This window comes from Serinus canaria, chromosome 3 (genome assembly GCF_022539315.1).
Source record: "Serinus canaria isolate serCan28SL12 chromosome 3, serCan2020, whole genome shotgun sequence".
In the NCBI taxonomy this organism is placed as follows: Eukaryota; Metazoa; Chordata; class Aves; order Passeriformes; family Fringillidae; genus Serinus; species Serinus canaria.
Genome location: NC_066316.1, coordinates 79,235,631 through 79,259,915, shown reverse-complemented (window position 1 = coordinate 79,259,915; position 24,285 = coordinate 79,235,631). Strand labels below are relative to the sequence as shown.

At 40.2% G+C, this 24,285-nt stretch overlaps 1 protein-coding gene across 7 annotated transcripts in view; it reads right to left on the bottom strand.

Moving 5' to 3' along the window:
* Window positions 1–1,032: 1,032 nt before the first annotated feature.
* The window catches only part of SNAP91 (synaptosome associated protein 91), a 63,392-nt gene continuing 40,139 nt past the window's right edge, over window positions 1,033–24,285 (bottom strand). Inside the window, exons 16-30 of one of the 7 annotated variants that reach the window (XM_050972749.1) lie at window positions 18,833–18,940; window positions 18,061–18,321; window positions 17,776–17,853; window positions 17,600–17,671; window positions 17,029–17,112; window positions 16,122–16,205; window positions 12,540–12,677; window positions 11,107–11,256; window positions 9,745–9,775; window positions 8,450–8,561; window positions 7,582–7,605; window positions 5,400–5,483; window positions 5,226–5,330; window positions 5,026–5,052; window positions 2,945–3,800 (exon numbers count right to left, since the gene is read on the bottom strand). In XM_050972749.1, coding sequence (XP_050828706.1) covers window positions 3,708–3,800; window positions 5,026–5,052; window positions 5,226–5,330; window positions 5,400–5,483; window positions 7,582–7,605; window positions 8,450–8,561; window positions 9,745–9,775; window positions 11,107–11,256; window positions 12,540–12,677; window positions 16,122–16,205; window positions 17,029–17,112; window positions 17,600–17,671; window positions 17,776–17,853; window positions 18,061–18,321; window positions 18,833–18,940 — 1,451 coding nt within the window. In that variant the 3' untranslated portion in view covers window positions 2,945–3,707. Of the gene's footprint in view, window positions 2,427–2,944; window positions 3,801–5,025; window positions 5,053–5,225; window positions 5,331–5,399; window positions 5,484–7,581; window positions 7,606–8,449; window positions 8,562–9,744; window positions 9,776–11,106; window positions 11,257–12,539; window positions 12,678–16,121; window positions 16,206–17,028; window positions 17,113–17,599; window positions 17,672–17,775; window positions 17,854–18,060; window positions 18,322–18,832; window positions 18,941–24,285 lie in introns of those variants that run through there. The other 6 variants (XR_007777189.1, XM_050972744.1, XM_050972745.1 and 3 more) reach the window with 6 other exon arrangements.

Sequence of the window (24,285 nt, the reverse complement as noted above, 5' to 3'; positions counted from 1 at the left end):
AACCTTCTCCCTGAGGTCTGGCCCCTTAAAACATGTGATGTTGTAAACATTCATTTGCAATTCAGTGAGTAGCAGCTCATCATCTCAATTTGAGTAAGACACTAATGAACTGGTCTAAATATATTTACTTGTTTGGTTATGATTCTCCTCTGAAAATGCTGTCCTCACTTTGAGAAGACATGCACAACACAGTGGTAAGAAGTCAAGCATTCTCTGCATTTGGCAAGACACATCACACAGGCAGGCAGGAAGACACACCACACAGGCATGGTGAGCCTTTCTGGGAGTGCAGATACTGACCTTGTCCAGGTCCTCAAATAGTGAGGAGACACAGTGATTTGTTGAGCCTTACCCCTTTTTAATCCAGAAAACTGGGATGCAACCGAGAGCTCATCATGAGGCTGAGATATAGAATCGATGCCCCCTTTATCCCGCCCTGGGGCACTGTGACACAAGGGTTCTGGGGTCCCCCAAGTGCAGCCCTGCCCCCCATCCACCCTTCCACCCAACACCCTTCCAAGGAAGGCCTTCATGGTCCTGGGGCAATCCCTGTGCCCAGGAGGCTCAGGGGGCTGTTCCTGGCAACCGGTGGTTGCCATCATTTGGGCACAGCTGAAAACAGCTGGGAATGGTAGTAAGATTAGATTACTAACGGGGTTATTCAGATACATAAAAGAAACTGTGAAAAAAAATCCTCTAGGACACACTTGGTAATTAACTGGTTGCAAAATTGGAACAATGAGGGAAGAAAGCTGTCAATGTGGCACTTAGGGACATGGATGGGTGGTGGAGGTGGCAGTGTTAGGTTACAGTTGGACTCTATGATCTTAGATGTCTTTTCCAATCTAAATCATTCTGTGATTCTATAAAAATCATTCCCATATGACTCACCAATCAGTGTCAGGACCTAAACACATTTTTCCCCTCTCAGAGTATTTATTGTGCTCAACATCTTAAAGAGTATGAAACTGGCCAACAAGATATTTACTTTGATCAAGGTGTTTATTGCATCTCAGAGGGCACACATGCACTGGGGTTTTTTGTTTTTTGGGTTTTTTTTTTTTTTTTTTGTTTGAGATTTTTTTTTAAACTGAAATACAAAGAAAAGCCATTTTGAAATTAACTTTTTATAGAACTTTCCCATTACAGTGTATGTTATCCCCACAGCAAATTCAGATACAACCACTTTTAATGGTACCATACATTGATTAAATAGTTCATTTGAAAGACTTTAGGTGAATATCTTTCCAACCCAATATGCTTTTACAGAGGACTGCCAAGCCACTTGTAACACTGATCAACAGTGACCTCATTGAAGAGTCAAGATCTTACACCAAGCCATCAGCAGAAACAGTATGAGAACAAATAAAAATTAAAGGAACACAGTATGTACAGTAAAGGGCATGGATCTCCGGATCAGAATTAAATCTAATCACCAATAGTACAAAAGCTACTCACAGCGCATTCGGGGCAATGAGAAAACACTATCCTAAGGCATACACAGGTAAGCACTAAATTAAGAGATGTACGGAAGAACTGAACAGAGATGAGTAACATCACTTGTAATGTTTTGACTACAGATATACCAAAAAGTGCTCTCGTGTTTGAAATCCCTTACTGCCAGCACAACTATGGTTGCTTTTTCCCAACTACACGGAGAGAAACTGACCCTTTACTTATTTTCAATGCGTTTAGCAAGAACGGATAAATATGCCAATTATAAATGTGAAAACGTAAAGAATTAAAATAGATTTAAAAATAAAAACAGCAATAAATATGGTGTTCTTTCAGATATGGTTTTTCATTCTTGGTAAATCATTGAAAAGGTATTTGTTATGGAATTTTTCCTTTATCTTACTTTAAATTATTTTAACATATACAGTGCCACAAAAATAAAACATTTTTTCACGACAATTGAGATTCCTGTGACTGGAAAAAAAAAAAGAGTATTCTGCACAATTTTGTAAGTATTTTCTTTACTATCTGGTATTATCACACTATGTTTTGTAATAGATAAAGGAGAAATTGAGTCCTAGGGAAACTTTGGGTGTCCTCAAAAAGTTATATACATTGAAACCTTCAAAAACCACAGACATTGCTCCAAATGGCTCACCAAACAACAGCTGCATAATCTGCCCCTGTGGGATAGGTTCAGAAAAGCACTAGAAGGCATCAGAAACATACATCCATTGTTTAAATTGTAAAACACAAATAACCCAAGTACACAAATTTCGAGAGAGTAGGGATAACAGCTAAGGTAGTACACATTCCTAATGTTCACTTTCACAGCTGTGCTACACGTTTCAGGAGGAAGAGAAAGTCTGAGTAAGCACTGGGTTTGGTACTGGTGGCTCACTGAGAAACTCTGAGCATCCATTTGTAGTCTCCAAACTCACGTTTTTAGCATCCAGTCAGAAAAAACGCAGCTGTGAATATAGAAAAGTATTAGATGAAAACTGATATAAGGAGTTAGCAAAGCATGTTCTACAAAGAGCACGAAATCTGCTCGTCTCTTCACACCTCAAAGGATTTACCATCAGATTCTAGTGAAGTAGCAGTCTTCCCACAGCCAGTTATGAATCTCTCTATTATACACACAAGTTGAAACCAGTGAGTCCCAGCAGTGGTGTATCTCCACTCCTGGCTGTCTCTGCCAAGTGCCAGGTACACCTCTCTGGGGCTGGAATTTGGAGAAGGGTGAAGTGGGACTGGGAGATGCCTGCTAAGAGCAGCCTGAATCACTGCTGCCAGCTTCAGTGCAGAGTGGGCTCAGAACAAATTTTAGAATTAAGCTCTAGGAAGGAAGAAAAGTGACTCATGAAGAAGGCTTTAAAGTTATGTAATGATTGTCCTCTCCTCACCTTATTCTAGACACTTTATTCTAGTCTTAATTATAAAATGCATACCTTATTTCTGCATCTTTATTTTTTAATTGGCTTAAGTGTTTAATTCAATTTTATATTCCTACTTGGCCTTCCAGATCTATCAGAATAATGTTTTGGCCTTTATTTCTTCCCATTATGCAGTACTAGTTTTTTTCTTCTCCTCCATTTTTCTTTGCATTTACTCCTCTACTCTTCCCCACTGTTGCTCTACACAGCACTGCTCAAGACCTCACAGCCTTAGCACTCAGAAAACACTCAATTTTTCCAGTGCCTTGAAAAATTGTATGACAGGGTACAACATTAGCTGGCAGCAGTAAAAAGCTGCAAGCAACTTTCCCTTGATGACAAGAATTTGTAAGTTTTTCCCCTTTTGACACCTTCACACCTACGATACCAAATCTGTTTCAACACCCACAAGACTGAAACAAGCCTCTTCGGCACCACTTCTCTCCACCCAGAATTTGTACCCTGCTGTCATTCTATGTGTTTCAGTAATAGCTTCAAGAAAATACCCAAATGTGAATGCTTGGACAGAAAGGAGACAAGGAAAAAAATGGAAGTTATGAATTAAAGATAGGTGTTTTGTTTGTTTGTTTTTTTTTTTTTGGCCAAAAGCAAAAGTCAGGAAAAGTTTATCTGCGAGTCAAGATTTCAAGCTAAAGTTGAGAGTATGGACAGAGAATTTGGTTTTCGTTACAGTGCATGTTTCTAGCTCTGCAGCTGTGATTTTATCTGTCATATTCAACCTAAACAACATCTGTGTGCCAGACATGTACCAGAGTGTGACATGCTCGAGCAGGCAGCCACAGAATACCTTATCGTTTACAAGAAATCCTTGATGTTAAGATCCGCTAATGGGTCCTTTGTTGGAGGTTTCTTGGGGCTCTGAGTAGCAGGAGTTGGGCTTGGAGAAAGCTGACAGACGCCAGCCAGGAAGGCAGGAAAAAAACAAAGCAGACAAGAATACACAAGCATTAGATAGACACAGGCAGTTCTCACACAAGCACATTGCAAGCATAAAAAGTTCTCATTTGCCTGCAAATCCAGCCGTTTTGCTCAAGCATTGTTTGGATTCCATCCTTACTACAGGGTTAACAATGTTTGGCAGGTTTAGTGGCTAGGGCTATAGGCACTGCAGATCCTAATTAGCATAGCTTGAGATCACTCCCTCCCTGTAAAACAGAATAGCATTAGAACCTTCAACCCAGACAGAAGAGACAACTGTTAGATGTTAAAAACCAAGGTTCAGAGCAAGCAGAGCGCATCCTGCAGGGGACTGAAAATCCCTGTTACTGGCAGTTAAGTACAAATTATTTGACATTGGTAATGTAAATAAGAGTCCAAAACAAACTGGAAATATGACTAGATCATACTAGGTTCCTCCTTTGATAGGTATAAAAATCGTCATTCCATAGAAAACATCAGTTTTGAAGTTCCATGCAAAACTTCTGGCTATGGTGGTCAAATTATTCTCCCACTCTGTCCTTACTCCTCCCCATTCCTAGCTCAGCTCAGGGCACAAGAAATATTTTATATGTAGCCCTGGCACCTTGATGACCACTCTTTCAGAAAAAAATTTCTGTGTCCCATCATAATATTCTTGGTAAGTGCAGAGATAGCTTAAACCAGGAGGAAAAGCAAGACTAAGTATATTCTTAGAGCAGTTTCAAGTTCTTTCTATTTTTACACAGAAAACCATGACAAGCTTCATTGGGAATGAAGTTCCCTACATAAAAAGTGTGGTTTGCTATATGTTGATTGCTTAGTATTTTCAAAACCAGGGTAGCCTGGTTTCCGGGGTTACCAGTGAGATTTTGAAGCTGCAGCATCACCTTCCATCTCCCTCCTTACTTGAAAGGCAAGATGGACTTCTGACTCACAAGAAGAAAAATACTACAGCTAAATAATTTCCTTCATCTCCTCTGGAAAGGTTTTTTCTTCTCAGTATTATTACAAGCCAAACTCTATTGGAAGTAATAGCCTGGGACAGGTGTTACAGCTTATGCTGCATCACCTGCTGAGTGTAGCTATAGTAAATTTTGGTAGATTGTGAACAGAATAGTGATGCCTGAGAGTTCCACTCAGAGCTTTATTCAAAACCAGATCTTGGATGTAGTTAGCTGTAGGAGACTTTTCAAACCTGTTCCATTGGTCTCATACAAGGCAACTGAAGAAAAAAAATCCAGGCGGTTCATGTGATTTGCAAGGCAGGCAGCTGATCCTTGATGACATCTCATTTACAGACCCAGAGCTAGAGTTGAGCTGAGATAATGCACACACACAAGCTACCTTCTAGAGGCATGGAGAGCAGTTAAGCTCTGGTGTAGCAGTGATGCTCACCTGTACACCAGGGCCAGCGGCGGCTCCAAACGGGGGCCTCATCATCGGCTGCCCGTACATCACCGGCTGCTGGGGCATCATGGGCACCCCTGCACCTGCTGGGGGCTGCAAACCAACACTGAGTCAGCAGGGGCTGGGCGAGGGAGGGAGAGCAGTGTAGCAAAAGAGACTCACCATCCCAAATGCTGCTCCTGGCTGTGGGACAGGTGGAGTACCTCCTGCTGCAGGAACAGCACTTGCTGGAGGCACAGCTCCCGCCTAAAAAAAAAAAAAAAAAAAAAAAAAAAAAGGCAAAAAAAAAAAGCAAAAGTCTAACAGCAACCATCTGGAAACCACACAGAGTCTCCAGCATTCTCAAAGCTGTTCTGGAAAGTAGGACTGTTATGCAGCACATATGCAGCCTCAAAACCACAATGCTTCAAAGAATGGGAGAGCTGAATGAGTCCTTATGCTCAGCTTGTTTCTTCATAAGAAAGCAATGGTGATAGGCTCCGTTCTCTTCATGAACAGAGTCCATTTACTGACTACAACTCAAAATAGGCTCAAGAAAACACAGTTTCCTTCTCCTTCTACATAGCATAAGAAAGCATCCCAATTTCATAACATATTGTAGCACTGTATTTTAGTAAAAGCTTAAGCAGATTGTAAAGCTAAAGAAAATAGTGGCTATAATTAGCTCACAATGAAGAAAAAATAATTATGCACCAAAATTCATTGGAGTTAAAGGATAAGTTCACACACTTTAACCTCAGTCAGAACCATTATATTCTTTACTAAGGACTGTTTAGTTTATCTTGTTATGATTTTCATTCATAGGCTTGATTTATTATGTTTTTCATTCAAATAAAAAAAGGCAAAAAAAAGGTTATCTTCCACTACAATTCAGGAAGAGAGAACTGTTAGTTTAGTAGTCTGACTGGATATACAGCACAAGAGCACCTTTAAAAAGGCCACCCCAGCTCACTTATCTAGCACAGCCTACACATCATCCCTTTTGGCTCCCTTCCATGTAACTCCCATGCAGTATCTCCTTATAGCCTTGAAGGCATCTAAACCTTTCCTTTTCACAGATATATATACAATCCAAATTATTAACAACTCTGAGGAGAGGCAGAAAGTATTCAAGGAAGGGATGTAAAGAGGGCAGTAGGATTTCATTACAGCTCTTGTATGGCCTAAGCATACTGGCACAATTTCTCAAGCTGTTACAGGAGCTGTATGGTCGTGCCTGTGCCTCCACATCCTTACCACCCACCTTGACTCAGTAACATCCCACAACACTTGGAGAGAAGCTACCACACTTACAGTTCAAAGGAGAACTGTGTCTCTGGATATATGCTGGAACTGTACAGTCCACTTCTGTGAATGCTGCATTTTAGTGCCCTTGGTTGATATCCTTGCTTCCAGACTAAAATATGCCAGTTTCTTAAGAAGCTGGAGACAATTCAAGATAACCTGTTCCAGCCAGAACCATTTATCAAAACCACTACATTTTCTGGCTAAGAATTTATGAACTCTATTCCTGTCTGAAAGTTTCAGGGGAGCATTTCAGTTAAAAACTGAACTGTGCTAGCAGAGTCTCCAAACTAAAACCAAGATCTGAACACAGATGTGTAAAGCAAGAAATGAAACCACACAGATTAATGACATCAGATGCAGTGATCCCACTGCTTTTACAGGAACACATTGTAGCTCAATATCCAGTTAGGCAGATGCCAAGAAAATGGCCATACAAACTGAGTCTGCTCTGTCCTCTAAGCACAAGGTCACTCGAGGGAATGGGGTTTGATGTAATTCTGCAGATTTTAATCCTGGAATTGAAAGGTCACAAGGAAGGAAATAAGTCACCAAAACTTAAGTGGTTCAACAGTGACATGAATAAAAGCTTCATTTTTTCATTAATATTTATTTTGCCTGCAGACCTTGGTTTCAAAAAGCACCTAAGTGCATGATTTTGAAGAAATATATACAACACCTATCTTTCATGAAATGCTATCAAAACTACCCAGCTTCCCAGAAAGACCAGTTACTTATCAGATGGTAAAATCACTACGAGACCAGACTGATGCTGCAGAAGCACAAAATTTTAGGCAGTACAAGACATCAGGTAGTTCACATCCAAGTAAAGCAGTAAAGAGATAATTTTCAAGCTTACAGCACAGAAATGGTTAATCACTACTGCCATAATCAACCCACTGCCTGAGAATTGTCTGTTGGACAGAGAGTCCAAGAGGAACTGTGTTAGAAGCTTCTAGCTAGTTTTAAAGCCAGCAGTAGTAACTGCAGTGCAGGTGAGGTGCTGTTAGTATCTTCACGTTTAGTAAGTGCAGTAAAAGGTCAAAAAAAATTCACTTACACTGTACAGTATTGCCCAGCCTTTCTATCAAGAAAAAAAGTTGATGTTACAACTAACACATTAAGTGAAGTACAGAGAATTCTTGTGTCTTCCATAACATTATGGAATATGCTCAGAGTCATGTTAACACCTGACTGTGGCAGCAAGGAACTGAACTGGTCATGGTCCCCTTTCAGAGTTCTTTCTTTCCTTTGCCAACCCAACCTCATTCAGATGGAGGCTGTTTTAAGCCTTGTGAGACATTTGATGAGATGAGGTATTACTCCTCTTCAGAATATTTTTGTAGCTCATTCATTATCAAGTTGCTCTTGTTCCAAGTTTAGATTTTTAGCTCAATTTGACCCTCTTCTCTCAAAATTAGTGCCTTCTGATACTTTTTACAGGGTCATCTTACCTTTTCAAATTGCTTTACCCTGCTAAATAAGCTACCCACTCTCAATCTACCACCAGGTACCTGATCAGTATGAATACTGTGTAGTCTTTTGATCTACTTCATCCAGTAAAACTTGAGGAAAACCAACGTATTTTGTCTCCTTATAGTACATCAGCTTTGGATCTATAGTGTTTTATATTGGGCACTTGACCTGGGCCCAATCCTGGCCAGATCACACACTTGGAAATGCCCACAGGTAGAGCAATGCCTTGATACACAAGCTAGTGTATTTTTCATTTACTACTCAATGGTTTATTTATACCAGCTGTATTTATACCAGCTTTAAAAATGTGACTTGAAATACTCATATAATTTACACAGAAGCAAACTCTTTAGCCTCAGTAGAGGGGAGCAGTCCCTACAGGTATGCTTGCACTGCACCTCATGAAATATTGGAAGTCCAATACCTGTGCTATCTATGGAATAACCACCTACCAAAGGACCACCTGGGACACCACCAGTTGACCATGTTGCAGGTGCTACTTTTGGCTGCCAGTTCGCTCCTCCTGTTAACTTTTTCTCTCCAGCATTCCACTGCAGGTCTCCCCTAACAGAGAGGGAGAGAGGCAGGCTATTACTTGCATACTTCCATGGTGAAAATGAAGAGCAGTTGCAGCATACATTAGCATTAGACGTGCAGCTACATTAGCTTATGGTATATGCAGTTATTAACAGAAAGATTTACTTTTAGTGACACTCAGTTTCAAGGGTTATTAGCAGTAGACACCAGAACACTCTAAGCTGAAGTCAGTTACATGGTTATGGCCTTTGTGGTGAGAATTAGAGAGAAGTTTTACTTAGTATTGACTGAAGGTAACAGATCACATATACCCTTGCAAAGAAGGAAGAGGGACTGCTACTGCCTATTCTACTGGGGCCAGGCAGGAGAGCTGCCTGCTAGATGTCTTTGAAAGGCCATTTCAGGGCTGGAAATCTTGCTCAGACACTGAAGAAGGAAAGCATTCAGTTCTGCAAAAAGTTGATAGATACAAGAGAAACAAATCATTCATAGAATAAAAGGGCTGTCGAAAAACCAGGTTTTGTTACAGTCTGCCCTACCCAGAATAAAATACACCATTTGAACAAAGCAGATTGAAGGAAGCTACATTCTGGGGCTAAACCTCATGATGTGTTTGTACACATCCCTCCTATCATTTCCACAGAGGCACAAAATATTTTGAAGTGTTGCATACAGAGGAAGGCTCAGGGCACAAGCAAGAAGTTAGATTAGGAAGATAAAAAAAATAAATGCAATGCTTTAGGTATTTCTTTTTGCAAAAAGGTTATCACTGCATGGGATGAGCCTCTTTTTTATTTCTGAAGTATTTCAATGCCTACACAATAAGTACATCCAGCATCTGTAAAAATATAATAAAACTATTACATATTAGGAAAGATTACTGAGGGGAGCTGTACAAATATATATTATTTAGACTCTTAGTTCATTATAAGCTATTTGGAAATCAGCTATCCAACATGAAGACAGTAATTTACAAGAAAAAATATTTCTAACACTCAGATTAAAGACAGAAATTTTATAAGCTATATGATGAACACTGAACCTTAATTATTCAGTGAACCTGTAGAGAATAGAACACTTCAGAATTTTTCTGGATTGGGAGGTCAGAACATATAAGCAATTCATTATTTCTTAATAAACACTGAAACATATGTAGTGCTTTACAGCAGAGTAAAATCTTCCTTTTATCTTTAAGCAAAGTTGAACTTACTTTTTAGAAGTTGTACCAGAAATTCCAAGATCTGAAAATGGTAAGAAAAAAAGGAAATAAAAGAGAAACCATACATTTAGGAAACTGAAGCACTCCAAAGCAACAGCTTACATTTCATTGCATCGGGGCATATCAAGAGCAAAAAAGTTTTGGCTGTCTTCATTTTGACAGCATCAGAGGACTGGCCACATCTACCTATTCTTCAGGACAAACATATGAGAAACCCTGCAGATGTCTTGCACTTGAGAAAGTATTTTTTGCTTCAAAAGCAAACCCAAGTAACTATATTTAGGCCCACAAAATGCCAAGTTATTTAGGGGCACCAAACTATTTACCATGATTGGTAACATTAGTTTCTGTTCCTCATTACACATACAGAAATAAAAAGCTGTATTCTACATACATATAAATGCCGATAAGTTTTCCACTGTTTTTTCTGCTTGGTCACACATGGAAACTCCAAATAGTTTCTTTATTTACCCTTTGGAAAAAGTCTTAAGTTAAATTTTAAAGAGTACTCTTCTCACAGGACCATTGTAAGTCCTGTAATTCATAAACTGCTGTTTGATTTTCTCCTCCAAACTTGAATATAGCAGGTGATTTGCAGAAGACATTTCAAGGGATTAAGAGTCTTGTTGACTTCTAAGCACAGTATTTTCCTCCACACCTAACAGCCATGCCTGCATCATAACATCAGTTACATCTTTGTTGGGGTGTGTTTACATATACTAAGGGAATATTCATTTTATGCAACTTCAGCAGGATTACCCCTTAGCCTAGGTGGGCCTCTGTTAGGTTTTTTTGGAGGAGTTGCAGCTACTGATCTCTAATTAAGAAGGCTCTAGCCCTTTTTCCTACTACAGAAAAGCACATATTTAAGTTCAGCATTTTAAGAACATGTTTGGTAAGTTCCCTGCCCCTGAAAGAAGGCCTGCTCTTGAGTGCACTCAGCTGCTCTTTGTCTCATTAAACATGAAGTCAGCTATTGGTGTCCACCAGCTTTGCTGCTTAAACCACCATCAGACACTTCGGACAATTTTCACCTTTCCATCTATTACAGAGGGGTACATCCATTAAGAGTCTGATGTGCCTCTGAAATGTGGCTGGAATGATCAGATATTACAAATCATACCTAGCAAACAAATGCCATTATTTGACTCAGATCCTGGGCTCCAAGAAGGACAAACCCAGACTAAGTGAATGAGCTATCTGAACCAAGCCTTATTCCTGCTGATAGCTTCCCCAGTTTCCACAGCAGAACAGGAGGACAGGATACTGAAGCAAGCTAAAATAGGCAGGTGCTTGCCCCATGGAAAAGCAACATGCATGCCACACCACTTAAAACCAAAATTTGTCACTTACTGCCTACTAAGTTTGCAAGAGACGAGTCAAGATCACTTCCAAGGCCTTTGCTTGCTGCTGCAGCAGGGACTGTTGGTGTGGCTGTAGGTGCTACAGGTTGACCAGAAGGAACCATAGTTGGCATAAGAAGATCACCTAAGCCATCAAACACTGGAAGTGAAAGGAAAGTGAGTAAGAACGGCAGCTGTGATCAAAAATGCACTGCCTGCTACTCTGCTGTTGCTCAACGAATACAGCACAGACGACCACACCACAAGTCTTACCAAAACACCATTTGACATTAAAAGTAATGCCAACGAGGGCATGCATGTCATCTTACTAGACACTGAATGTACAGTAATCCTCAAAAAACTATACCAATGAAAACTACTATGAGAAGACATGCCTAAACGGGATTTAATTGGAGCATTGAATCTACATAGATACAGCACCACTTCCACATGACACTATTTTTCTTACAACCATCCTTACAGAGATGTCAGATGCACACACATTTGTCAGGAGATATTCATTTAAAGGCTTTTAAAATGAACATCTTGCTGCAAACACCAGTCAGAATTACTGTGGCAAAGGCAGTCTTATACCTTGACATCTCACAGCGACAGGATTGGCAGTCTCAAGATGTTACTATTCACTTGCAAGCAGCAGGGAATTGGGAAAACCTACTAACATCTTATGAGATCAGAAGGAACCAGAACCATCCACACAGACAGTGCTATTCTCCTTAGTCGAGTCATCTAACTCAGAAGTTCATTTTTTAGATCCCTTGAAGTCAAACTGCTTGGTACATCTCATGCCTGAGTTCTATCTTCTGATCTGTATTTGAAGTACATGCTAATTTTAAGTCAACAGGGAGGGGTAGCATGTGCACTGGCAAGCAACCAAATAACCAAGCAGCAGTATTATTTCCATCTTTTTTTCTTGTACGGTTGTAGAACTCACCAATTTTAAGTTTGTAGCAAGGACCCAGCATGAAAAATATAGAATGGAAGAGATGCAAACAAAATGATAGCAGTTTAAGCTTATAGTCAGGCAAAGAACTCTAGGGCAGTTTCTGCTGTGTGTACCCTAAGGTGCCATGCAGGCTCCAGAGCACCATCAGAAGCAGTGGGCAGTGGCAACATGACTTGCCTGTATATTGATTTACAGAGTAGAGTTTTCCTTGTTTGTGTAATTCCTGATTCATGCTATCAGGCACATGCAAGGATGATGTATACACTAGTTTGTCTTTTACTGACATGGTAGAGTAAAATATGGGCACAGAGAGCTCTTGGGCACACACCATCCTTATCACCACCCTGAGGTTCTTCCAGTAAGAAAGAAAAATGAGGTCATTGAGATCGCTTGTACTCAGAGCCTAAATATGGTGTCATTAACTCATCTACCACACAAAGTGTATCAGAAAATTCACAGGAAGAAACCCTGTAGCTCACCTGATGCATCAAATGAACTGCCAGTTGTTGGAGCTGTTGTCCCAAAAGCTGCATCAAAGTTAGGCTGTAGTAGTCCAGTTTGAGCTGGAGTGACTGGGGATGGTGATGGAGAGGGAGCAATAAAGGAACCTCCAAAGCCTTTAAAAAACACATGAGAGAGGTTAGAACATTAGAGTCAGCCTTGTTAGACTGTTTACCAAAACCTCAGTCTATAGAGGGTGGAATGATAAAGACGATTTTAAATAGGCCATTTTAAAATAAAGAACATTTCAGCAGCCTCCCTATGTGAGCTTCCCTATGTTTGTTAGGCTTACTTTAGTATAATGGAACCAAGAGGCCCTCATAACCCAAATCCCAGCCCACAGCAAGTCCCATGCTCACAGTAGCTAACCCTGAATATGGAAAAACGCGCTGGCATCAGAGATCTGCCCTCATCTCTCCACAGTCTATTCCTGACATAAGTTTGTCATGAAATAATGTAGGTTGGAAGGGATCTCTGGAGGTCAGCCAGCCACACATCCTGTTTAAAGTCAGTCTAATCAAATCAAGTTGCCCAGACATTTGCCTTAGCACCTTCAAGAGGAGCTCTTACTGCCTCTCTGGGTGGCCTGTTGTCACATCAGACCATCACAGTATTTAATGAGTTTCCCACACACATTTCCTTTTTTTACTATCTTTGTGCACCTCCAAGAAGAACCTCCTCTGCATGCTGCTGTGAGTTTAGACATCTATAAGCATCTTTGGCCTTCTCAAGGCTGAATGAGCCCAGTTCAGCCTCTCTGCATGTGTCATATGCACTCGTCATCATCTCTGTGGCTCTCCACTGAACTCACTCTGGTATGCTCCACATCAAGAGATTCTCTAATGCATCCAGACTGCCCATGCCAGCTGCTCTCCCCATCTCCCTTCCAGCACGTACTGTGGTGGCTCCAGTTGCCCTAGTGCCAAAGCTTGTGATAGTGGTGCTTTCTCCAGCTGCCTAAAAGAGACTTCCTCTACTTGCCTCTTCTTGAGGAGGGGGTCTGCAGCAGATACCTGCTGAAATACTAGATCATCACCTGCCCACTTGCCCAAGGCAAAGCTCAGTGCATTAAACTATCTGCACAAAAGTACAGATCTCCACAGAACCAGACCAGAAGCAGGCTGACCAGATACAGGGATGACAAAGGCAGTTCACTGCAGCAATTCTTAAAGCACAGCAGCCACCTAAAGAGCCTGTCTTTCCACTTCCTGAGTGAGAACAAGGAGCCTGGCAGAAAGGTATGAGCCAATATCCATTAATAGGATTCTGTTTAGGAAGTTCTGTAAGCTTTTGCAAAGCCCCAAAAAGTGTCTGTTTTTCCAGGAACTGCAGAGATGACTCCCCAGCTTCTGGTGAAGATTTGTATGATGACTATGGTCTTACTTTGATGGCCTTTCGCCTTGCACAATTTAAGAGGAATAGCAGGCACAGAAGCTATAAAAATTCCTTAAAGAACTAGATTGCTAGTCGCCTAGAGATTGCACAAGACTCCAGGAAAGACTGAAGAAACAGCAGCAACTGAGTTAGATGTGCTGTGTGGACACCCCCAACTGCCTGATTTTGAGGTGGCTTTTACACAATCAAGTAAGATTTCATATAAGAACATGTTATTTGTACACATGCTAGGACATACAAGAACACAGTTTAATTGGATAGAAAGATCTAGAAGGGAATATGGCTAGACTGTTTTATTTATCAGCATAGTCCTGGTTTTGTCTGCTGAAAGGCTTAAGAGTAGGAAAACATTTCTTCCAAATTTCCTAAGCCAGCCAAGAAGGGGCAGGAACTCATTTGTCAGCAGAACATGTAAGGCAATTATGAATAGTAAGTATACTCATAACATTATGCCTATAAACACTTAGCACAACCAAACACTCATAAACCATGAAGGACACGCCTTCAGCCATGATATGAACTCCAGACACTCTTAAATTTAAAACTGGATTACACTGCAGGCTATACATCTGCCATTATCTAGAGTGAACAAATGCTTAGCAATATGCTGCAATGTTTATAGACTCCCTCTGTCTGCCAAAACCAAAAAAAATAAAATCTATTTGAAGCTCTTTGGAATGTATATTGAAAACATAAATAAAATAAATTTCAAAAAATCATCAACTCACCCCAACTGCTTCAGGTCTGCTTGAGTATTTAGACTTAGAACATCCCTTTTATAATTTAGGTTTTGATTTATTGCAACTCATCAGATTCAGAGTGCACATTGCTGAAGTTTAAAGCCATCTGGAGCACAAGTCCAACTTGCATTTAAGGTTAGTTATGGATAATGACATAAAATATTTTGTACTGTAATGTTTGCATAGGCAGAATTAACTTCTGTCCAACAACCCTGTTGGACCCAGTCTCCTGATAGCACATGTAACTGCAAAAGATTGTCATGTTCCAGAATCTATTAGTTAAAACTTGATCTATGGCCTTAAGCCATCTATAAACTAATACAAAGACCTATTGAAGCAATATGGAAAGAAAAGTAGTCTTCCACCTTAAAATCTGAAGCACTCTGTCCTAAAGATTTAGCGTGCATTTACACATTATGTCCCAATTTAAGAATCTGGCTGGCTGACTGAGAATGGATGTATGCCTCATTATTATCTAGACAACTTCCTTCATTCCTGCAGCCCTACTAGACAATGTCCAGGCTTTGAGAAGATATTTGAAAATGTAGTGATAACCTGCCCACCAATTCTACAAATTGTGCTGGTTTGGGCTGGGGTAGCATTAATTTAAATCATGACACCAATTCCCCTTCCAGAAACATGGGAGAATTTAAGCCAAGTCTTCTACAAACCAGAAGTGCATGTGTTGGGATTTTGTTCTCTAAAAACTTCAAACTGGGATGGGGAGGAGTCACAGCTGTTTAGCTCAGCCACTACAATACATGGTATAGCATGAATTTTTGAGAATAGGACACAAAGAATTCAGCTGAAGCTGCTTATCTGTAGGGTGTAGACTAAAATATTACAGTCATCCAACTCTTGATGTAGGGTGTGAGACCTCATCTTACCCAGTGTAAGGAGAGGGTCTCTATCACTTCTCTGTCCTTGTGCTCAGAATACCATGCTCTCATCATCCCACCCTCCTTGGCTAAATGCAAGACTGCTACCAAGTCAGTCATTCAAGCTACAAACATTTAGGTGCTCAACCCAGTTAAAGAAACCAAACTGAATGAACTCAAAGTTTAATTAGCAGTAAGGAACAAGAAGCATAGCCTGAAATATTGCTTAACTTTGGTACTGCTACAGACAGACAAAGAAACTTCATGGAGACACTCATACTCAGTGAGCAGTACAGAAAAATAAGGCTGTGTGGGAGGTAGAAAAACAAAGAACATGGAAAGAAGATAACCTAGGAAGTTAGCTTGTACTTCAGTATATTGCCTCCATTATAAGTCACTCTAGTTTTAATTAAAACATCTAAAGTACTAAGAAATCTTGTGAATAAGTATTTTATTTCACAATCTACACCCAAAGAACAGAAAAGATTTCAAACACCATTTCTTAGTATTGCTCTAAAGTAGCAAGTTTTTAGAAGTTCTTTATTACCAGCAAGTAGGTCTGCAGAAGCTGAGGAACTAGAAGCAGCCTGGGTAGTGGGCTGGGGTTCAGAAGCACTACTTCCAAAAGCATCTAAAGGGAATTCCAGAAAACATCACGAAAAAGTGAGACATTCGATATTAAATACATCAATTCATCACTTATCAAAAGATGACAAAAGAATAGCCACTTCATACATCAGAAGAAGAAAATGAAACTGCTTGGCCATCCTTATTGCAGAGCAGTACCACGGATGCAAAGTTCAGGTGGAAAAAAGGATGTACAACAAACCAGCACTTGAAAGAAATCTCTTCTCCTTTATTTGGACCTCTTCTCAGATACAAATCACACAATTCAAGACAACAGGGCTTTGGAGATGAATGCATTGGCTGAAAGTTTGGAATCATTCCAGCCAGAAGCCAGTAGCTCACGTGAAATCTTTTTAGAGGAATATCTTACTCATGTTTGAAATTCACTGCTTCTAAGCACCACTTCTGTTCTTCAACATGCCTAGAGTTGGTTGTGTCCATCCTAATTTCCACCTTGTCAAATCCCACGATTCAGATATACCCAGTGTGAGACAAGTCACCCTCAAAACTTCAGCTGCTTTGAGAAACGGAACTGAGAGGAAACAGCATGACCATGGAGATTAGCAACGAAGGAAAAGGACAGAGCAGAATTTCACTGGACTCCTGAGAGAGAGCCACACATGCACTGACCGGGGACAGAATGGCAAGTGTTGTGACAACAGAACGACCACACCGACAGCTTATTTGCAGTTCATTAGGGTGCCAGACTCAGCCCTAAGGCCACACAGAAAAGTTGAGAAGGGGAAACCCGCAGCTTTAGCAAAGCGCAAAGGTAATTGAAATGAAGTGATTCAACTCTGAAGTGGTGAGGAAACAAAAATACCCACCACCAAATAGGTCAATCACACCTGAAGAATCCACCTTTGCTGGAGAGGCAGCGGGTAGAGGAGAGGGGGCTGCAAATGCATCCACTGCAGTAAGCATAGGATAAATAATATTTAGTATCAGCAAGGCAACAGTGATAGCTAAATATTTCAAAGCCACATGGGCTCCAACAGTTAGTACCACAGGTTTGGTAAATTCGGGTAATAGTTTCCAGAACTGCAAACAGAAAGTGTTACATTTCTCACACAGCAACTGAAAACCACTTTTAAAGAAAACAGAAAACTACTTTAAAGGAAACATTGCTTATTAAGCATTTTCTTATGCTTAGAGGAGGATTTGCTCTCCCAACAACCACATCACTTACTTACTGAACTTCAGTGTCAGCCACCTCATGATTTGCGTCTTCAGCAAGTGCACATCTTGTGACCAAAGCAGCAAACCAAGAACTTAATAATTCTTGATATTTCAGTTTAAAGATGTAAATTGGCAGTAAGTTGATTTTTTTTTTTAACTTTCGGAAAAAAAGTCCAAACCCAGTAGTCTGTGGAACGGCCTGTGAAAACAAGCACTCACCAGATAAAAGATCACCAGTGAGAGAACTCTCAGGCACAGGAGAAGCTCCAGGTTGTGGAGATGAAAATGTATCTTCCAGGAATAAAAGAAAGAATGAGAAGTAAGTGTCACTCAAATGAGTTTACACCACTACACAGCTTCAAAGCAGCAGAGTATCAGAAGAATTCTCTCTTTACCTGTACCAAAGAGATCTATGCTAGGAGTAGCATCAGGTTTAGGTGCTGCAGGTGCATCAGGAGCAGACTCAAATAAATCTAAGGCCAAGAACACAACATATCTTTAACTCATTTTTGAAAGTCAGGACTGAAAACAGACGTTTCCAATTTTGCACATCACATTTGATATTAATAGGCTCTCTGCTTTGAAAGCCTAGCACACAACACGCATGCAACAACGAATTGTTCATTTGGTACTCCTGACAGATCAATCCACCAGAATCAAAGAGTTAAAAACAAAATTACCACCAAATATATCTAGAGCAGGAGGAGCGGAGGTGGTGGCGGTAGCAGAAGTGGTGGCAGTAGTGGTGGTAGTGGCAGTAGCTGTAGTAGCAGTAGCAGCAGCAGCAACAGCAGCAGCTGGAGAAGGAGTTGTTGCAGGAACTGGAGTGGCTGCACTAGTTGTAGGGGTAACTACAGGAACAGCAGTCTCTGTTGGCTTCATAGCAAAGAGGTCCAGCTCAGGAGCAGCCTCTGCACTACCTTCGGATGGGGCAAAGGGGTCTTGTAAAAAGGAGAGGGGAAATATATGTGTATGCATACTTAGGATCAGTGAGGGAGGAAGTCAAGAACAAAGCAACTATAGGCAATGCACATACTGCAAATACACGCACGCACACACAGGAGGTCTCTCTAACATCTAGCTTACTTATCCAGACATGTTACTTAAGTTTCTCTAAAATAAAGACTCTCTAAAAGGCTGAGCAGCCAAGTTACAGAGGGGAGAACTTTCAAAGGTTCTTTGACGAGGCCAAAAAGCCAAATATGACAAAGGACTATCCAGGCTACTGCTTTCAGCTCAGCACTGACAGAACTATTCATTAGCACTACCAAATTAACCTGAAGTCACTGGGACTCGGAAAACAGCAGTTTTGTTAAGCATGCTCTTCAGTCTAAAGTTTGTTTTTACCAATTGCAAACAGAGAGAAGTTTTCAGAAAAACACACTGCCATGTAGTTTAAAAACAAAACAAAACCCAGCAAAACAAGAGACTATCTAATGACATAAAACCCACCATTTCCTGAACATGCATCAAGAGCTGCTGCTACAGGGGTTGGGGTAGCTGGTGCTGCTGCCCCTTCAGCTGCTGCAGGGGCTTCCCCAGGAGAAGCTGCAAAGGCATCTTGGGTGCAGTTTAAGAACAGAAATTAAAAAAACAAAAAGGAATAAAGAGAAGAAAAATATAGTAAAAGAACCAAGTTAAATTGCATAGGTAGATCCCCTTATACAACATGAATGTAATTACTCCAACAGCAAGACAACTCATGCAGTGCAAAACGCTTTGTCTCTTCCCCAACCCCACACAAGCAGGTTCTAGACAGGGTTTGTAGAAGGAGCTTCTTGGGCTGCCCACAATAAGCACAGTGAGTGCAAAAGAAGGCATTATTCTCATTGTATAAGGGTTCAGAGCAGCATGCTCATGTACTACCCAAAATTAACTTAAGAGCAGATATTAACAACTTGCATGCTCAGAGCCTGTATTACATGTGATTAATCCGCAACTGTGAGTTTACTTGCATAGTGCCTTGCACTGTTATGAATAACAATCCAATTACTCTGGTAGATATTTGCAACTACCATTTCTAGTCTTTGAGCCAAGTCAGTCATGCAACAGCTGAAAAATTGAACTTACTTGTTTCTTAACAGTATTCCAACTGGATCTTTCTGAAGCCATAACGTGATGCATAGGTTATATTTACTCATCTTGCTTCAAACAGATTAAGATTGTTCATCTTAACCAATGGCTGGCCAGCCATAACCTGTCTGTCCTTTTAGGATCACTTCTAGGCCAACCAGCCAAGTCAGAGAAAGTGACTGGTTTGGGGTTTTGGAATGACTTGCTCATTAGTATTTTTTTAATTTTTTTTGTTTGCCGCTTGCTCTTTGACTGCTTTTTTCTTTTTGTTTGCCAGTTCCCAAGTGGCATGCTTAAATTTCAAGCTATGAACAGCATTATTTCTAGGCTTAAACCAGCATTTGTGCTCTTAATTCTATGAAGTAGTCCTAATGGACAGTGCCATTTGGACTATCCTCATAGGCAAGCATTTTATCCACAAAAAAGGACTGCACAATGAGGATTAAATACTTCAAGATGCTTGTAAAGGACATTTTTCTACTGCTACAAGAATTAGCAAGTTAAAAACATCTTTTGGGGAATACTGCAATTGCACTGTCAAATTAGCACAGGAAAAAGCTTAACATGCTTTAACTCGAATGTCAATTTTAAAATGAAAACAACAATTTTAAAAACAAATTCGTGCCAGGTAATCTAAAAAGCTCAAAAAAACATGCATCAAAACTTCAACAGAAGAGAAGAAAGCCCACTAGTCTTGTACAATAGAATTAAAATGAGTTAGTAGCAAAAAAGGCCTGCTAATAAGCCATTTCAAACATAATTCTATTTTTCAAGTAACAGGGTTGTTCAACAACAAAACTGGATGGCAGTTGTCCAAGTAAGAACATCAGAATGAGTCAAACATGCCAGTGCTGTTTGTGTACCAGCCACTGGCGTGCACCGTGTGGAAGGAATTCAGCACAGAACTGAACTGAAGGGTTTTGCATCACCCTGCTTGAGAAGATGTTTTGTGTAGCATCATGTGTGATCAGTTTTGCACTACAGGGCCAGTTTTCAGATGAAGGGGCACCCTGGGCTCTTCCAAAGAAATGTATTTGTGCCCACACAAGCTTGTAGGCCAATAGCACAGACAGTGATCACCCCTACTTATATTTACTTCCCAGAATGAAATGACAGACTCCAGATAACATTTAAGGCAGAAATTCAGAATGTACAGAGCTAGTCACTAGTTCTATGTTGGGATCACTTCAGCCTCAGAGTGATACCTATTCCTATCCAGATTTAGGCTATTAAGTTCCACATATAACAGCCATAGATATTAAGGTGGGCACAAGTTCCTTCTAGCTCACAGATGGAAGGAAACAGTTTGGCACCAGCTTTATTTCTTTATTTTTTGCTGACACTTCTGAGTAAGGTTCTTGCCAAGCACTGTAAAATTTTTCAGCATCAGACTTGAGTTAAATGGCATGTGGGATAAAAACCTAAGTTCATACTGGAATCTAAACAAAAAATGTCATAGTAAAAACTCCCAATATTAGTTATTCTGATAGTTCAAGAAAGCTACATGAACATAGAGACACACCAACCTGAACAGGTGACCCTGCAACTCACAGCTTAAACCAAGGGCTTGCCATTGGGTTTTTCTTAAGTTAGTGCTTTTTAAGTTCTTTTCAAAAGGCTCTGCTGCTCCTGCACAATTGCCCTCTGCTAAAATCTAGCATAACATGCAAAAATAGATACAATTACATCTGCATATTTTATTGTTTAAAAAAAGGACAGTTTATTTTCTTCTTTGTTCCTCCATATTGTTGTAGTAACACTACATTTGCACATTCAGCAGTGTAAGAGATTTTCTCCCTTTAAAGCAGTTACTGTATTCTTTTATATTTTTGCATCTCCTGTCTAAAAAAATGAATTTAGCTTTTGACTTCTAGAAACAAGTAACATATGGTCCCCACTTGATTTTCTTATCCTGAAAACTTAACAAGATGTTGCTGAAACCTTTGCAAGTACACACTGCATGGAACATCTGCCAGGAGTGACAGGTATGTATTATGTACTGCAATACACTTGTATTCATAAATATAGTTCTTGCTGAAATAATGTGCAAACAAGGGGCTTTCAAAGTTGTTAAACACTGAAGCAGTGCTTCAATACATCTTGTCTGCAGCAAAATAAGTGTTCCTGCAGAGTGATCCCTTTCATCTCAGAAATTCAGGCTTTATTTCACGCCATGGCATCAATACCTGACAAAATTACTCACACAAATGATACAACTGACTTATAATCATTAATGTATTATGAAACACATGAAACAATCCTGTGGAAGTCACAAGTAGAGGAAAGATTATAGAACTGAAGCATGCACAAGAAACTGTTTCCAGATTTTTCCCTCTTCAGTCACCCTTCATTACTATTTGACATAGAACACCTGACCTGAGTTATTAAGAAATATTTCACTATGCTCAGAGATAGGAAATAACAATAATTATGCAAAGTATTTGTTGTTTGTTTGGTATTTATTAACTAAGTGCTAGCTTGCTATACCAGCATGTACCAGCATAAGGGACATTCATTAGACCTTAACTTCCAAAAGTCTTCATCACTTTGCCTGCAGATTCTTTACAGAAAGACCATAGCTCTGCCTACCTACAATTCAAGTCACCTTAATGCCTAATAACTGACATTTGCACAGTGTCTGCCATGACTTGTTACTCGCACTGATTACAGAGTAATCTTACAACAAAATGTAACTCAAGCGCACAATAGGCATGTCAAAAATACTGTTCCCAAATTCTGTTACTAAGTGGCATATCAAGATATTTTCCCTGTCTTCTACCTTTGCATTTCTCTTTCACAGGAATGATTCCAGCTGCTCTTTGAAAACAGCCTCCTCTTGTTTGTCTTTGAAACACGATTAGGAGTTCCTCAAGTTGGCCCAGGTCACTGAAAGTTTGCCTCTTAATGAGATGGAGGTCTTTAAAAAAGCTATGCTGGATCAATCCTGCATTTCTCATCTGCTTTCCAATACCACGTTGGCAATGAACACATAATGCAGATCTTATCTCTCAAAGACAAAGCCCAGCCCTAGGCAGCATGCAGACTCCTATCAGCTGAAGCATCAGCCATACAGTGCAGTCAACAGTTATTCCAAAGCCTCCTTATTGCTTCTTCCTTCCCTGGCCGCCTTTTCCCTGCAGCTTTCAGCTTCTTTCCCTACACAGACACTCCCTGAAGACTCTTTACATTCTTCTGAGATCACTGCTCCCGTACCTTCTCCTACCACACCTGACCACAAGAAATCGTGTGAAGCAACAAAGCCCTAGCAAGCTGCAAGAAGTTAAGGTGACCTTGAAGACTCTATCTCCAGTGAAGGAAAGGTGAAATACCTACTTAATAGGATTAAGTGTAAGCATGTCCAGCATCACAAACACTCAAGAGTAGCAGTGTCTGCCCAAAACCAACCTCTTCTTGCAACCTCTTCTTACAGTCTTAAGGTAACAAGGAATGTTAGCAGATGATGCTAGAATATACTTACAGCACAGCCTTCAGAAGAGGGCTGAAAGAAAAATTCAAGCCATGGGCAGAGAGATGGAAGTTCAATACAGACTCACAGATTTTAAAAGCATCTGTCCACTGGATGTCTTGAAGGCACTGTAAAGTATCTTTACTGCTGAGTGTGTTTTGAGATTTTTCTTACTGAGAGCAAGAGGTTTTCTGCTATCATAATAACAGAACCTTGCTTCATTCTGAAGCATCTAATATATAATCCACTGGAGATTTATTGCATTTGAGTGACAAAATACATTCTCTTTAAAGGAATAGAGATCAAGTCACAGAAGTCCACATACTGCAAGAGTGAAATTCTTTCCACACTGAAGGGTGAAGCTCCACTTCTTAACGTGCGTCACTAAGTTATCTAATGATCAGTTAAATCTCTAGAAACTAAACACATCCTGGTCTTTGCCTGACAAGCCTGGAAGCAGGCACATGATTTGGCAGTAGCTGTTTTTCCAGGCACAGAGTTGTGGAAAAGGTAGAAAAAAATTTGCACCTTGCTGCTGTAGGACTGGAAGAACAAGGACAGGTAGTTGTTTTTCTAATCCTGTTTCAAGTTTACAGTGATTTCTATCCATTTAACTATCCTTTCATTTTTCAAAAAGTCATATACCTATTACTAAATTAATTAATTATAAAATTAATTACTAAATTACCAAGTTAATAAATTAAAAATGCAATTTGAAGGTGTAGTACCCAAGACTGGCTCGACCTCAGAGCTTACATACCATAATTTTCACACTCTATGCCTCTGCAGGGTTATTAATGAGCACAGGCCCTGGCTTCTGCAACAGGCTCCTGAGAGCAACCAACATCAGACTCTTGCTCACTCCCAGTGGCATCAAGAACCTTGCCCAGGACAATTTCGAAGATGCTTCTCAACAAGCTGATCTTGTGGCACTTGGATTATTTTCAATCTTTGTAAAAAGAGGGGTAAGCAGCAAGTAGCAGTTGTACTCCTTGCTTAGGGCTTTTCAGCACTTTAACAGGGCATATTTTGGTGCTGTCTGTTGAAGCCACTCCTAAAAAAAAATTATGGGAACTTTCAGGCTTAACAAAAAACCTTTGTAGTCAAACTGCTTGTGTATGAGACCTCTCTGGCACTCCTGTCAAGAAGTGATAAATAAACACACCCCACAGGGAAGATACTGGAATTCAGTCTTGATAGCAAATAAGCTATTACTTATTCCTAACATCCCCTGTCATGCTGGAAGTATGCATGAGAGAAGTAAAAACTAGAAAAACACAGCAGTCAGGTGATCTTAAACATAGTTTGCAAATGAGAAGGTTTCTCCATTACTGGACTGGCATATTGTTCCAAAAAAAAATGTAAT